The sequence below is a fragment of the Ovis aries genome, chromosome 1 (assembly GCF_016772045.2).
Source record: "Ovis aries strain OAR_USU_Benz2616 breed Rambouillet chromosome 1, ARS-UI_Ramb_v3.0, whole genome shotgun sequence".
Taxonomy (NCBI): Eukaryota; Metazoa; Chordata; class Mammalia; order Artiodactyla; family Bovidae; genus Ovis; species Ovis aries.
Window position 1 is genome coordinate 71,119,389 of NC_056054.1, and position 14,495 is coordinate 71,133,883.

General features: G+C 47.6%; 1 protein-coding gene across 3 annotated transcripts in view; it reads right to left on the reverse strand.

Annotated features, from left to right (window-relative positions):
- The window catches only part of ABCA4 (ATP binding cassette subfamily A member 4), a 147,058-nt gene that overhangs the window by 3,314 nt on the left and 129,249 nt on the right, over nucleotides 1-14,495 (reverse strand). For all 3 annotated transcript variants that reach the window (XM_060400859.1, XM_060400857.1, XM_027973917.3), the window contains 10 exons: nucleotides 13,469-13,592; nucleotides 12,813-12,942; nucleotides 9,511-9,631; nucleotides 9,024-9,086; nucleotides 7,566-7,672; nucleotides 5,478-5,619; nucleotides 3,774-3,908; nucleotides 2,766-2,869; nucleotides 2,586-2,678; nucleotides 373-622 (listed from right to left, as the gene is read on the reverse strand). In XM_060400859.1, the coding sequence (XP_060256842.1) occupies nucleotides 373-622; nucleotides 2,586-2,678; nucleotides 2,766-2,869; nucleotides 3,774-3,908; nucleotides 5,478-5,619; nucleotides 7,566-7,672; nucleotides 9,024-9,086; nucleotides 9,511-9,631; nucleotides 12,813-12,942; nucleotides 13,469-13,592 (1,269 nt within the window). The remainder of the gene's footprint in view (nucleotides 1-372; nucleotides 623-2,585; nucleotides 2,679-2,765; nucleotides 2,870-3,773; nucleotides 3,909-5,477; nucleotides 5,620-7,565; nucleotides 7,673-9,023; nucleotides 9,087-9,510; nucleotides 9,632-12,812; nucleotides 12,943-13,468; nucleotides 13,593-14,495) is intronic.

Below are 14,495 nucleotides of genomic sequence, written 5' to 3' on the forward strand. Positions count from 1 at the left end.
AAATGACCACGTTAAAAAAACCTGACACATGGCACATACATTTGCCAAAACTCACGGAACTGTACACTTTAAATAGGTGCATTCTATTGTATTTAAATTAAGCATCAGTAGAGATGATTTGAAAGGAAAGAAGGGCCATCCCCACAAACTGGGAAGGAGAAAACACATAGTAGTGCTGTGGGGAAGAAAAAGTCAGTGAAGTCTGTCGATGACTGAAATACTCTTAGAAAACCATTTCTGATTTTCCAAGTTTGCCCTAATGGACAGGGGGACTTGGCACTTGGGCACATCCTCCCTTGCCCTCGTGTAGATCCCAGCCGAGCGGGGCAGCGCAGCCCAGGCTTTGCCCAGCTGGGCACCCCCCAGCCTTGCCTGGTCCAGGGTGGTCTGCGTGACCGAGTACTCCTCGATGAGCAGGCTGTCCTTGTGCGAGACGAGCAGCCGGAAGACCCTGGCCAGGGAGGAGGAGGAGACCTGGAACTGCAGCACGTTGCGGTGCCTCTCCGTCTGGACGCTGCCTGGGAAGTTGCCCTGGAAGAACCGCTCCACAGGGCCCAGGTCAGGAAGCAAGTCGTCCTTTGGGGGTCTGATTTTCATCGTGACAATGTAGCCGTCTCCAAACCTGGGGGATGCACATGGCGGTGGGGAACAGGCCTGTTAGCAGCTGGATCTAAGGAAATCCTGAAATGAGGACTAGACTTATCACAAATATTGGGGATTAAAGGCCCATACTGTAGATCTTGAGAAGAGAAGGAAGTGGCTACCCACTCCAGCATTCTTGCCTGGAAAATCTCATGGACAGGGGAGCCTGGTGGGCTCCATGGAGTCGCAAAAGGGTCAGACACAACTTAGCAACTAAACCAAAAGAGATCTTGCGTGCGTGTTTAAAACTAGGACCAAAAGGGCCATGATGGTCCCTGGAGAGGTGGTTTGACACTAGTGTTTAGAGGTCTTACTGCCTCATGCGGTGGAGTGGGTCTCCAGGTCTACGTCACACCTTCCTGTGTCCACCTTCTGGAGACACAGGTGTTCCCTACTCCATTCCCTTTAATGTATGTGCTGAAGTCAAAGGTTGTCTGAGCCCTGTGCAGAGACCACAGGCTGCCCAGGGCTTCCTCAGAGATGGAAAGACTGCCTGGGCCTTTAAGACACTGGCCTGGTGGGCGAAAAGGCTTGGGAAGGCAGTGCTTCCCTGGGGAACCTTCCAGAACAAATGGAGCTGCCAGGCCCAGGGCCATGGAGGCCTCCCTCCTTCACTCACCAGGTCACTCGCATGTAGATCAATGGTCCACTAGAGAGTGAGTGCACGGCCAGATGGCATCCCTTCACACTTACCTCATGGCATACTTATTTCAGTGCTCCATCCAGGATCCAGGGTTGTTTCCCTTTGCAATAAAATGCCTTTACCTTTCACCCCCAGAAAAGTGACCATCCTTCACACAGGAATGTTCCCGCTCACCTGCTCTCCTACAGGAAACTGAGGACTGAGAGGGAAAGGGGGTAGGGAGCATCTGTTCTCCAGCAGGTGGACACTGGAAGCTGCTGACATGGGTCTGGTGACCTCACATGCTGAAGTCCCTGTATAGCGTCCAAGCTGTTGTTACTCAAGACATTATGGGTCTAGTGCCCAGATGCAGCTAACCTATTAGACCTTCATCTCAATTGTTGTTGCATATGATGCCTTTGAAGCCTGATGTGTGCTGTGCAAGACACTCTCCTGGAACATCGAGATGAAGAGTCTTGGCACAGATGTAGTGGGTTATGTGTTCTTCCTTTCACCAACTGGCACGGTGACTTTTCCTATTCTGGGCTCTCAAAATGTGTTTGATAAATAAGTAATAATTTAAAGTCCACCCTTCCTAGTTTATAAAACATATCAGAAGGCAAAGGAGTATGGCATTATTATCCAAAGCTTATTTTAAGTGTTTGTCCACTTTGGCACACAAACTGTTATTAATAACACATTATTTACAGCAGTTTACAATTTATAAGGACAGGATAATCCTACTAATGATTACTGGCATTGCTGGTTTGTCATATAATACATGGTCATTTCCCAAACTCAAAAGCATATGATTCTGTATTTTCCAAGTCTCCTGTAAATGTGTTGTAATACTTTCATAATTTAAAAAATAAAAAAGAAAGAGGAAAAAAAAAGCATACGACATGCCAGAAAGAAACTGACTGTTCAGGCTGTTTGGTCTCTGGATTGCTCCTATGTTGGTTGTGGACTCATTAAATAGGTCACGGGTTCTGGATTGTTGGGATGAGTGGTGTGATAACGAGGCAGTGGTAATGACCCTCTCTCATCCCAGCTGGGCTCTCATCCCAATTTGCCCCTTTCAGAATCCCCATCTGGAGCCTCAGCAAGCCTTCAGCCACAGGCCGTTAGCCCAGTAAAGAAGAGCTGCATTCAGCACACCGGTTTTCTCTACCTGCTGCTGCAGAATCAGGCTCAGATACCTCTGTCCGTGGCATGGGGGAGCAGCAAGACTCTCTCACATGTCAGAAAAGAGCACAGGGCCTTGTTGACTCCCCACTTCTCCCCCGAAGGTAACAAAGGCAACACCCCACCATATCCTTACTTGGACTTGAGGTGCTGGATGGTGCCCAGACACTGAAAGGCGCCTTTCACCATGATGGCCAGCCGGGTACACAGGGCCTCGCACTCTTCCATGCTGGGGGCAGGGAGAGAGCAGATGAGGGCTGAGAGGACTGGACTCCATCACCCGCCTGCCCCACCTCAGCCCCTGGGAATCTCTTGCCTGTGGGAAGTGAGGACCACAGCTCTCCCTTCTCTGATGATGCCCATGATAGTGTTCCACAGCATGCGGCGTGCCTGGGGGTCCATGCCTGTCGTGGGCTCATCCTGTGGGGAGGCAGAGGGCAGAGGGCAGAGGGCCAGGCTGGGAGCCAGCCTCCCCCGGTTCCTGCACACTCCTTGGCTGCACCTTCCTCTCTCTGAGCGATGTTGCTCTCTGGCAGACAGTGCACAAAGTCGCTCCCCCGTGGGCAAGAGCCGGGGAAGGCAGCACAGGGCATGGAAGGCAGGGGGTGAATCAGGAGTGTGAAGAAACATCAGCACGCCTCTAGATCTGTTTTAGCCCATGAATGAGTCAAAATTCATTAAAGCAATGATAGAACTATTTTTCAAAAAGAAAATAAAATTCTCTACATGTGCTTGCAAGGAGGCAGGAAGAAAGCTCAGGTGACTTTTCAGGGTCCTTTCAAGTCCTGTGACCCATGCCCTCATGAACCCCAGACTGCCTGGGAATAGGGCTTTGGGCCTGGTCTAGCTGTGGCGAGAACCACATGAGCCTTTGCTCCAGGCCAGCGCTCCTGTCCAGTTAGGACCTCAAAGAGGCAACCCACTCCAGTATTCTTGCCTGGAGAATCCCATGGACAGAACAGCCTGGCAGGCTACAGTCCATAGAAAGAGTTGGACATGACTGAGCAACTTTCACCTTCATAGGCCTCCTCAGGCAGAGCTAAGTTTTGACCAGTCACTGACATTCTGCAGAAGGGCTGAATTTCCCTGCTGTGAGCCTGAAGCCCCACTAGAGGCTTCCCAGGAACTCAAAGTAATAATGTGTTCTGACTCTGATTTCCCCCAAGAGCTGTGAACCAAACATTGGACTGATTCACTCAACATGAGCAGTATAGGAACAACCCAGACAAACACAGACCGCTGCAGTTCCTAAATCCGCTGGCTCAAACACAGAGATGTGGCCCTCGGCTCTCGCGAGCCCTCAGGTGGCCTCCAGGGTCCTCACCAGCAGCACCAATGGTGGGCAGCCTATGAGTGCAATGGCTGTGGAGAGCTTCCGCTTATTTCCTCCACTGTAGGTGCCGGCCAGGCAGTCTGCATAGAGAGACAGGCCCAGGCTCTGAATACTCCAATTTGTCACCTAGGGAGGAGAAAGAAATCCCATTTGGGAAAAACAAACAAGCAAACACCCCAGCAATTCAAAGTCTGGGCTCCTAGATCTCACTCCTCCAGGGTGACAGACCCAGTGAGGCCAAAACATGACGACTTATGGAGCGGCTCATGGCCTTCAAGGGCCAGGCATCTCCTTTCCAGTCTCAGATCCTTAGATCCCTGTACGGTTTGGTCTGCTTCACATCCATTGGATGCAACTCCCTGAGAAATAGTCTTCAGCCTTTCCAGAGCAGGACAACGCTTCTTACCCAGTGTCCTGGACGATGGTTAGGAGTGGAAGAGGAAGAGCTCTGGCTCCAAATGACAGAAACCCACTTATTCATTTACTTAGTCCTATAAAACATGTAACATTGTTTCAGGAGTGCTCTTCCCATGCCTCTATAAAAAACAAATTGACTAGGAAGAGCTCATAGTCTGTTTGTAGTTCTTTCTCTCCACTCTGCCTGCCCAGGACTGAGGATATACAATCAAATACTGTGTCATCAGTTATTTGTATTAGTTCTTTTCCTCCCCTTCCATATGATTATTACTTTCATTTGAAATAAAATTGGATTAGTTGGTTTTAGTTTGCTTTCAGTGTTAGGATTTCTTTTTGTTTTCACTTTTACCTCTTTCTCATTCTTACTGAGTTAGTTTTATTTTTTGAATATGTAGAATGTTAGCCTGATTGCAAAAGTTTAAACTACACAAAAAAATGTCCTGACAGAAGTGTTACTCCCTCCCATTTCCCTTTCACCCTATTCCCTCTTGCTGATCACCACACTCATTGGTTTCCCGTTTATCCTTCCTGTATCTCTATTTGTGAAGGTAAGCAGAAGTATTTATGCTTTCTTATTTGTCCTACTTTCTTCCATGAAAAAGTAGCATTCTACACGTGCTCTTTTACACTTTGCTTTCTTCATTTAACAGTATTTCCTCGAAAAAAAGTCGGTATCATTCACAGAGCTATTGTTTTGGTTTTGATTTTTCTTTATGGCCACACCAGGCACGGCATGTGGGATCTTAGTTCCCCAACAAGGGATCAAACCCATGCCCCTGGCAGTGAAGCACAGAGTCTTAATTGCTGGACCACCAGGGAAATCCTGGGCTTTTTAAAATAGCTGCATAAGACCTTGCTGCATGTATTTATGGCATAAATTATTCAATCAGTTTCCTATATGCCTGAACAGTTAGCTATTTCCAATATTTTATGACTAAAGTGTAGTGAATATGCATTTTGAATGTGTATTTTGTACTGTGGGATGTGTGTCTTCAGGGTAAATGCCCAGCAGCGGGATGGCTGGATCAAAGGGTAAATGCATATATCATGTTGTTAGATAGGAGGGTGGGAATTTTTTTTCATCTGGTTTGTTGACTGCTATACTCTTGTTTTCCAGAAGAGTACTTGGCACACAGCAGACACTCAGTTGAGCATTTTTTGAATGAATTAATGGATAGCATGCTCTAGTTTTCCCATATCTAAATAAATGCATTCTCATGAAGCAGGTTCATGCTTTACCAAACTATTAAGTGGACACAATAAGCCAAGTTAATTTACCCTCTCAATTTCCTCTGCTGGTACACCTCGAAGCCGGGCATAAAGGTAAAGATGTTCTCGCCCTGTAAGCAGGTCATCGATTGCATCAAACTGAGGACAGTAGCCCATACTTTGATGGACTTCAGAAATATTGGTCAAAATACTGCAAGAAGAAAAAACAATTAGTAGGTTTCCTTCACAAAATGGGTAACCAGAGATCTGGGACTGGAGGAGTTTCTGCCAAAACGATAATAAAGCTCCCTCTCCTCTTCCCATTTTTGCTTTAAAAATGTGAACAACATTTAGGAATCAAAGTAGGGGTTCTTTGGTTAGAAACTGATAAACTCCAGGAGTTCTGAGCTTTGAATCCAGTTGGATTCTCCTAGATTTCCCTATCTAGGATAAACTGAATACCTGTTACCCAAAGACAGCTGTGCTTTTAGATTGGATCCCCTCATGTGTGAGTTTAAAAACAAAGGGAAGATCAAACTTAAGAAAATGAGCAATGTTTTTTGATCCCTTTCAAATATTTGGGAAGTAGCTAGAGAAGATGCATGCTTCCCAATGGAAGTGAATTTTCTACTTGTATTTAATGACAGAGATACTGTCAATGAAAGAGGAACCAATCAGATCACCACACAGAGAAAGAGAATAGCAGAAGAGATGAAGAGATGAAATGAGTTCTGTCAATCCCTCTAATCAATGTATTCTCCTCCACTAAAAAATACACTGCCTTGATGAAAAACAAACTGACCACAGACTGGTCCAATTTTCTTGCTCCTTCTCTCATAGCTTAGGGTCTAAGAATGAAGGATAGATGCAGTGGTATGGGACAGAGAGAGGCCATGTACTTCCCTACTATGACAAAACCATTTAGGTGTGGCCAATTAAAATCGCTCAGGGAAGCAAGGAGGGTACTTCACCAAATCCACAGGAATTCCCACACTTAACAGCCCCAATCCTGTGTCTTAAGCCTCTAGTTTCTAGCTTCTGTCTTGATTTTACCTGTGTCTCATTTTGATGTCTCATGGTAAATCTTATTTCATCCCCTTGTTCTCCACTCCCTGCCCTCTCCCCTTTTGTTTCCCATCATGAAGTCATTTGCTTGGTTGTAGGCCAAGCTAGATCTGAAGATGAGGTGGAACCAGTCATGGCCTGGCTTCACCTCTGCCATTCTCTTTGCTCTAGACCCAACAGCAAGGCTGGGAAGGCTGGGGAACCAAATTCATCCTGTCTGAGCCAGTGAAGAATGCTTAGGACTCTCCTCACCCAGGGAGCATTGGGCCACGTTGGTGATGGCTTTCCCCAGGCAGGCAGAAGTTGGTTTGATGTCAGCAGTGGCTAACTCCACTCATAAACCAGGACAGAGAGTTTCTCTGGGCACAATATGTGTGAGCTCTGCTATTCAAGGAGCAGCTTGTAAAGAGGCAGACAAGTGCCAGCTCATGTTTTCTGTCCTGTCCTGTCCAAGACCAGTCTGTTTCCATGCTCCTTATTTCAGAGAGCAGCAGGCACTCTCCCAGAATCCAAGGGCACATGCCAGTTCTCCCTTTATAAAAGAGTCTTGGCCAGCAAAGCCAAGTGTTGGCACAGAAATAGCCAATGCAGATTAAAGCTTCCGAGGACTCCTGAACAAGCCCCACCTAGAAACGCAACCCAGAGACAGGGTGCTTCACCACAGATGTTCTTAATCTGGGCCCTAGGGGTTCCTGTAAGGTCATAACTGTGCTTCAGGGCTCAGGCAATCCCCTGAAACTGTCTGTAAAGAACATATGAAGAGAGGCAATGGGAAGCAACTTTTATAGGTACATGTGTTCATCACATGATTAAAGGGTCAGAGGCTTATGACCCACAAAAGACTAAAAACCGCTGATCTGGTGCTTCCAGAGTTTCCTGAGAATTCATGCTAAGGGAGGAATCTTTTAACAATCACAATTCAATTCAGTTCTCCAGACAGTCTTAGACTTTTCAGATCATGTTTGCTGGGAGGTCTGTACCTCCATACAGATCTTTCAGGCTCTCAGAGTCATCCTCAAATACAGGGTGGGGAAGAGGACATGCCTCAGGACCTGGGAGAGACACCCTGAGGCAGGATAACAGAGCACTCACCTCTTGCCTGCGACAGTGGCATCGCCTGAGGTCACTGGCGTGTCCCCAGTGAGCATCTTGAACGTGGTTGTTTTGCCAGCTCCATTCACTCCCAGGAGGCCAAAGCACTGAGGGAGAACACACAGAACTAGCCTCGCTCTGAAGCCCAAGGTCAGAGTGTCAGACCCCTGGGCAAGTGGGACCCAGGCTGCCATATAAAGGTGATTAGCCATTTATGGCCTATGGGAGCAGAATGTGTCATTTGGCATGAGGGTGATTGTGAGCTGAAGGCAAATGGGAAGAAGCAGACATAAGACAAGCTGTCTGCCCTCCCCTTATTTGCCTCAAAGCAAGACATAAATTTACAAGGTGTTCCCCTTTCCTCTCTATCAAGATGGACAAAAGTAATCACTGGAGACAACTTTAGACTCTTACTAGCCTGGAGACGACACTGCTGCTGCTGCTGCTGCTAAGGCACTTCAGTCGTGTTCAACTCTTAGCGACCCCATGGACCACAGCCTACCAGGCTCTTCCATCCATGGGATTTTCCAGGCAAGAGTACTGGAGTGGGGTGCCATTGCCTTCTCCAGGAGACGACACTAGAGGAACCTTTATCACAAGCTTTAATAACTAGCCTTATGTGCCATTATTTTCACATACAGGGCTTCTCTGGAGGCTCAGATGGTAAAGAAACTGACTGCAATGCAGGAGACACACGAGATGCGGGTTTGATCCCTGGCTCGGGAAGATCCCTTGAAGTAGGAGTGGCTACCCACTCCAGTATTCTGGAGAATTCCATGGACAGAGGAGCCTGACAGGCTACAGTTCATGGGGTCACAAACAGCTTACCCACACACTTTCCTGCAATCCACCCTTCTAGAAACTGTAAGTCCATCTCCTTTCTCTTGTAACTTCCCTAACAATGTACTGTTCCTTTGCTAAGGTGCCACGGGAGCCCAAGTTCTAACCACCCCTTTGGGGTCGTCATTGCTCCTGCACAGGTACAGTGCACATGCCAGCAAACTTTCTCTTTGCTTCTCTCTCATTACTTCATCTTTTATCAGTCCAATTGATAGAGCACTGGCTCCAGAACCTAAGAGGGCAGTAGGAAGCAGAATTTTCCTCCTTGACAGTGACTGCTGAGCACTTGAATGCATCTACGTGTACTATAAGCTTAAATGCACACTAGATTTTGAAGATTTAGAACAGTAACAAAAAAGAATGTAAAATATAAATGACATTTTATATGACTTACATGTTGAAGTAAGTATATCTGATACTAGTTCAGATATATTGGACAAGATTAATGATTAAGACTAATTTCACCTGCTTTCCCCCCTATGGCTACTGGGCAATTAGAATGACCTACGTGGCTTGTGTTTTATGTCTGTTGATCAGCTTTGTTTCAGAGGAGACCAGAGACATGCATGGGAGCTGGTTTCCTGAGGTTCTTTCACATGTGGCCCATAGAGTACCCACCTCTCCGGGACGGACTCCTACACACAGCCTGTCCACTGCTGGGCTGGAGGTGCCTGAATAAACCTGCAAGATCAGAGAAAGTGGACGGAAGACTAACAGAGGGTTAAACAGGGGAGGGCAAGAGAGCAAACGATGGCTTAGGTGAAGGTTACACATCGACATGGATGTGATAGAGGTGCTGTGAGCACTGAGAGTGTTGAAGCTGAGCCCCTGTGCGGAAATGGAGTGCAGGAAGATTCATTAGCAGGGCTCAGTTGCAGCGGCTCTTGCTGAAGCCCTGTGTCAGTGCCCAAGATAAATGCTAGGGAAAGTGCCTGAAAGTTCTTGGAAGACTAATTATAACAAAGATGACAATCTCACATAAAATTGGGAAAAGGAATTGCTTGCATTAGTGTATCGCCTATTCTACAGAAGGCAAATCACAGCATCATGCCATCTTAGTCCAACTGGCACCTCCAAACTAACATTTCTGTATCTATTCCCTTACCTTGGTGAGTTCATTTAGCCGTAAGATATCAGTTTTATTTCCTCCACTAATAATTCTCTGTCTTTCTTCAGCCACATCATCATCTTCATCTATGATGGGCTCCTTTGCAGGCTCAGTAGTCCTAGGGGAAGACAAGAGGACAGAGAGGGCTGGTGCACAGTGTCCTTAGCGCTGTCCTTTCATCGTACCCTCTGCTCATTCACTGGCCTCTACCCCAGCCTAGCCTTCCACCCCTAACGCTTGACTCTGAAAAGGACTCTGCACAGGAAAGATGTCAGGCATTAGGCAGAGAAGGCAAGCGCTCGAGACCAGAGTCTGCCCTGGTCTCCAGTCCTGGCCTCCCTGTGTGTGATGGTGAGGATGCTGCCGAACCTCTCCAAACCTCGCCTCCTTCAACCATAAGACAGGGAGTGGGTGGTAAGAACATCTGCCTCATGGGATTGTGGTAAAGACGAACTTGGCACAGGGTCTGGCATACAGTCAAGACTCAAAACCTGGTAGCTGCTATCATGATAGAACCCTTCATCTATGGTAAGCACTCAACAAATGAGAGTGACTAGCAACCAAGCCTCCTACTTCTTTTAGTACATCAGGTTATCTCCTGTCCCAAACTATAGTTTTCCATCAGCTGTAGGTTAAAACCCTAACTCCTCAGCTGAAATCCCAGAGACCTGCAGTCAGGCCCCACCTACTCTTCCCACTCATCCTCCCATTAATCTTTCTTTTTTTATTCAAAAAATTGTAGAGAGTTTTATTATTGCAGTTAATGGTGTTATTATTGGTAGAGTCCCTTGGACAGCACTGAGATCAAATCAGTCAATCCTAAAGGAAATCAACCCTGAATATTCATGGGAAGGACTGATCCTGAAGCTGAAGCTTCAATACTTTGGCCACCTAATGAGAAGAGCTGACTCACTGGAAAAGACCAGTGATGCTGGGAAAGGCTGAGGGCAGGAGGAGAAGATGGCAACAGAGAATGAGATGGTTGGATGGTATCACTGACTCAATGGACATGAGTTTGAGCAAGCTCCGGGAGATGGTGAAGGACAGGGAAGCCTGGCATGCTGCAGTCCATGGGGTCACAAAGAGTTGGACGTGAACTAGTTACTGAGCAACAACAACATTGGTAGAGAAATTACATTCCAAATGGCCTGGCCCACCCAGTTAGTGACTCAGGAAACAGAGAGTAGCAGAATTATATCCAATCTCCTTATTGTCCATTTGAGGAAACAGGTTCACAGAGGGGCAGGCGCTTCTGTCAGGTCAGGTCCTACAGCTCAGAGCCCTGCCTCCCTGCACTGGATGGTTCTCCTGCAGCACAATTACTCTCCAGTAATTAATTCAGTAATACTCAAACCCTTTTGAATATGTACACTCAACATAATTTTGAAAAGCTTTAAGTAGATACCTAAATTTTCTCCCCACACTTTAAAAAGTAATTTTTTTTTTTTTTTTTTTTGGCCATGTCGGGTGGCGTGTGAGATCTTACCCATTTATCTCTTGGACTGACTCCTCCACCAACCATAGCTGCATCTCCCCATCTACCCTCAGCTCCCAGCCCGGGTTAGGCTTTCCCAGCTCCCAGCCCCTGCAGGCATTTCCAGTGGCTCAGTGTTATTGTTCTCCTACCCTGCCGAGCAGAACCCTCACCATCCTTAACAACACAGCCTTTTCTCGGAACACCCTGAGTACCCTGACCCACATGCTCTCTTCCCTCCGTTCCTGGCCATATCCAGTTCATTACAAAGTTTTGTCTAACAGACTTCTTACTATTTCCTCCATCAACTTCTTTTACTCTCTCCTAACACCCTCGCTCCTTTCCAGGCTACCCCTGTCCCTTGCCTAGGTAACAAAGCAGCTTCCTGTCTGATCTCTCTGTTTCTAATGCTTGCAAATCATGTCATCTCCCTGATTAAAACACCCCAACAACTTTTTGCTGTCCTCAGGCTTAAATTCTAAGTCCTCACCAAGGTGAGGGGGCATTTCATGACCTGACTCTGCCTTCTTCTCCACTCATCTCTCACCGGCCCCCCCATCCCAAACCTCTCCTTTCACAGCCATCCTGAACTCCCCACATGTGTGCATACCCACTACCAAGAGCACCGTTCTTCCCTCCTCTCCTTTCTCTCCTTTCCTGGTTGTTTCTCAGGATGGGCCCTGTTGTCTTCTTGAAGCCAGAGATTCTGAACACTTCTCTGGTCTAATACAGAAGGACACACTTGATGTGTTGACATCAGAGTTTGAAGCTAAAGTGTGTCTGTTTTAGTAAATAACTCTTGCTTCTCTCCCACCCAAGGCCTCTTAAAGGGGCACCCCCCCAAAAAAAAGAGGTAGCCAAAGCTGCAGAGGGGGGCCTGCAAGGACTGAGGGTCCCATGGACAAATCCTCCTGCTAGAACCACTTTCTGGCCATGTATTTTTATTCTAAGTGTGTTGACATTCATTATCTTATTCAATCTCTTTCCAAATAACTCAATTCCCTGAGGATTAAAAGCTAAAGACAAGTCCTCTGAGTCTTTATTTATATGTGCCCACATTTGGCCTGAGAGGGTGAGAGGGTAAGAGGGTAAGGGACAAACACTGTCCAGGAAAGCTTGTTCTGAGTGCCCAGTGACTTGCAGTTCAGCCCTCTGAGCCGAGGCCAGTAAATATCAACTTGGGTTGCAGAGGGGGCTGCCTTCTGGAAACCTGAGCACACACTTCAGAATGAGGCAGGGCCTTGAGCAACAGAATGGGAAGAAAGGCATGGCTGGGCTGGGTCAGGGTTGGCAGACAACCCTCTTGCTCCCCAACCAGGGGGGCATGACCACTGCTCCACCCCCGCCACACTGCACCTGGCCGCCTTCACCTCAAATATCACCCCCGCATTACTCTCTTCCCCCTCTGCCCTGTCCCCACTCCCAAATCTCTAATTAGCAAAGGGACCTGATTTTTCTATTTCCTCATGAATACATGTATTGATTTCCTAGTACTTTGGATATCAATTAATCATTATCATTTGTGATGCTATGATCCAATTTAATATGATTATATGTTTATTAAAAGAATGGGATTAAATACTAGTGATTGAAATTAATCGTGTTATATTCTAAACACTTTAAAATTTTCACAAATTCTAATGTGACTATTTTAATGTGTCTCTCCTTGCATTATTCAGAATAAGCCAGGCTTTGAGAGCATAACAATCTTTACGGAGTGGGGCTCATGAGGAAAGAGATGACCACATGGATGTGAAATCAAGTCCCCTGACTGACAGATGTGAGGAGCCGGGCTTGGTACCCGCAGGGTAGTGGCGGAGCATACCATCGGCTGAAGAAGAACTGGTATTGGATGAGGAGCGTCAAGAGGAAGTACACCACACCTTCTATTGCCATGGCAGCGAGGTTCTTCCCAATCAGGTCCCACTGGAATGGATTTGAAGAGTGCTCCTCACCTGGGGATGCAGACCATCCCAAGACCTAGTTAAAACACTAGGCTCAGCTAGACCACGCCTTATACAAGGGATTAAGTCAGTGGCAAACCCGAGTCTCTGTGTTGTGTTTAGTTTCTCAGTTGTGTCTGACTCTTTTCGACCCCATGGACTGCATGCAGCCTGCCAGGCTCCGCTGTCCATGGAGATTCTCCAGGCAAGAATACTGGAGTGGTTGCCATGACCTTTTCCAGGGGATCTTCCCAACCCAGGGATTGAACCAAGTCTCCTGCAATGCAGGTGGATTCTTTACCATCTGAGCCATCACCCGAGTCTCATATTGGCTCAAGTCAGAGCAGAACTGTCCCTGATCCCTCCTATGCTCCTCAGCCATGGACACAGAAGCACCCTGATTCCTTCTAGTATCAGGAAAAAATCCCAGACCAACCAGGTGCCCCCAGACCCAGTCCAGGCTGCAGGTTGGTCATAGAAACTCCCACTGGAGCCCTCCCAGTCTTGGAGGATCCAGGGCCACATGACTGCTACCCACCAAACCGGGCATAGACGTCTGTCACTGCCTGGCTCAGTGCCAGGTCAATGAGACCCCGGCCCAGGCAGAAGTGAGGGAAGATAATGAGCAGCTTCCTCAGCATGGCATTGATCCTGAGCAGCGTCTGAAATATAGAAAAGCAGGACAGTCAGTGATGGGGCCAAGCCTGTCCGCCCCCTCCTGAGTGGAGTTGGGCCAGGGGATGGTGTGCAGCCAGAGGGGCCTGGCTGCTGGAGGGATCTGTCAAGCAGATAGGAGGCTTGGGAATACTCACAGGAGGTGCCCCTAGCCAGCAGCCTGCTTGGGGAGCTTTCACAGCGGACTCACTTTGAAATTCCACAGGAAGCCCCCCAGGCTTTTGTTATCAGGAGATGCAGCAGCTGCTGGGCCTGTGGCCTGGACTCTCCCTCAGGCTCTGTCACTGGCGGTGTCGCAGCCTTGCTTGTACCAAAGCGGAGAGGGCCCCTGAGCATCTTCTAGCTCTGCCTCCCAGCTCCCACAGGACAGCAGTGGCTGTCTGCAACTGTCGCCAGCAGAAAAGATGGCCGGAGATCCTCCCTGGTGCCTGGGGTATGCTGGGGGACTTGTTTTCAGGTGGTAGACTGTATTTGCTGTATGAGCCTCAAGTGTCAGTGTCAGGCAGAGGGGACACCAAGGGGCTGAGGCTGACCTACTTTTCTGGCTCATCCCTGCCGTACAACCTCCTTCCTCTCTGGCCTCTTGACTTTCGCTTACATCACCTCATCTCCGCCTATCTACCCCTCCCCACCGTCCCTCTACACTCTGCCTGGAAGGCACTACGTTCTTCTCTCTAGGCCCTTGCACTTGTAACTTCTATTAACCATTGCTATTAGTGAAAAGAATGCTCTTTCCCCTCCTGCTCTCTGGCAGATAACTGCCCTTCTTTAGAAACCTAGCTCAAATACTCTCTTCTAGCCTAAACCTTTCCAGATTCCCATGGAAAAACATCGAACCCTCTCTTAGAGAACTTACCATGTCACCATGATTAATTTTTTTTAACCTGCAT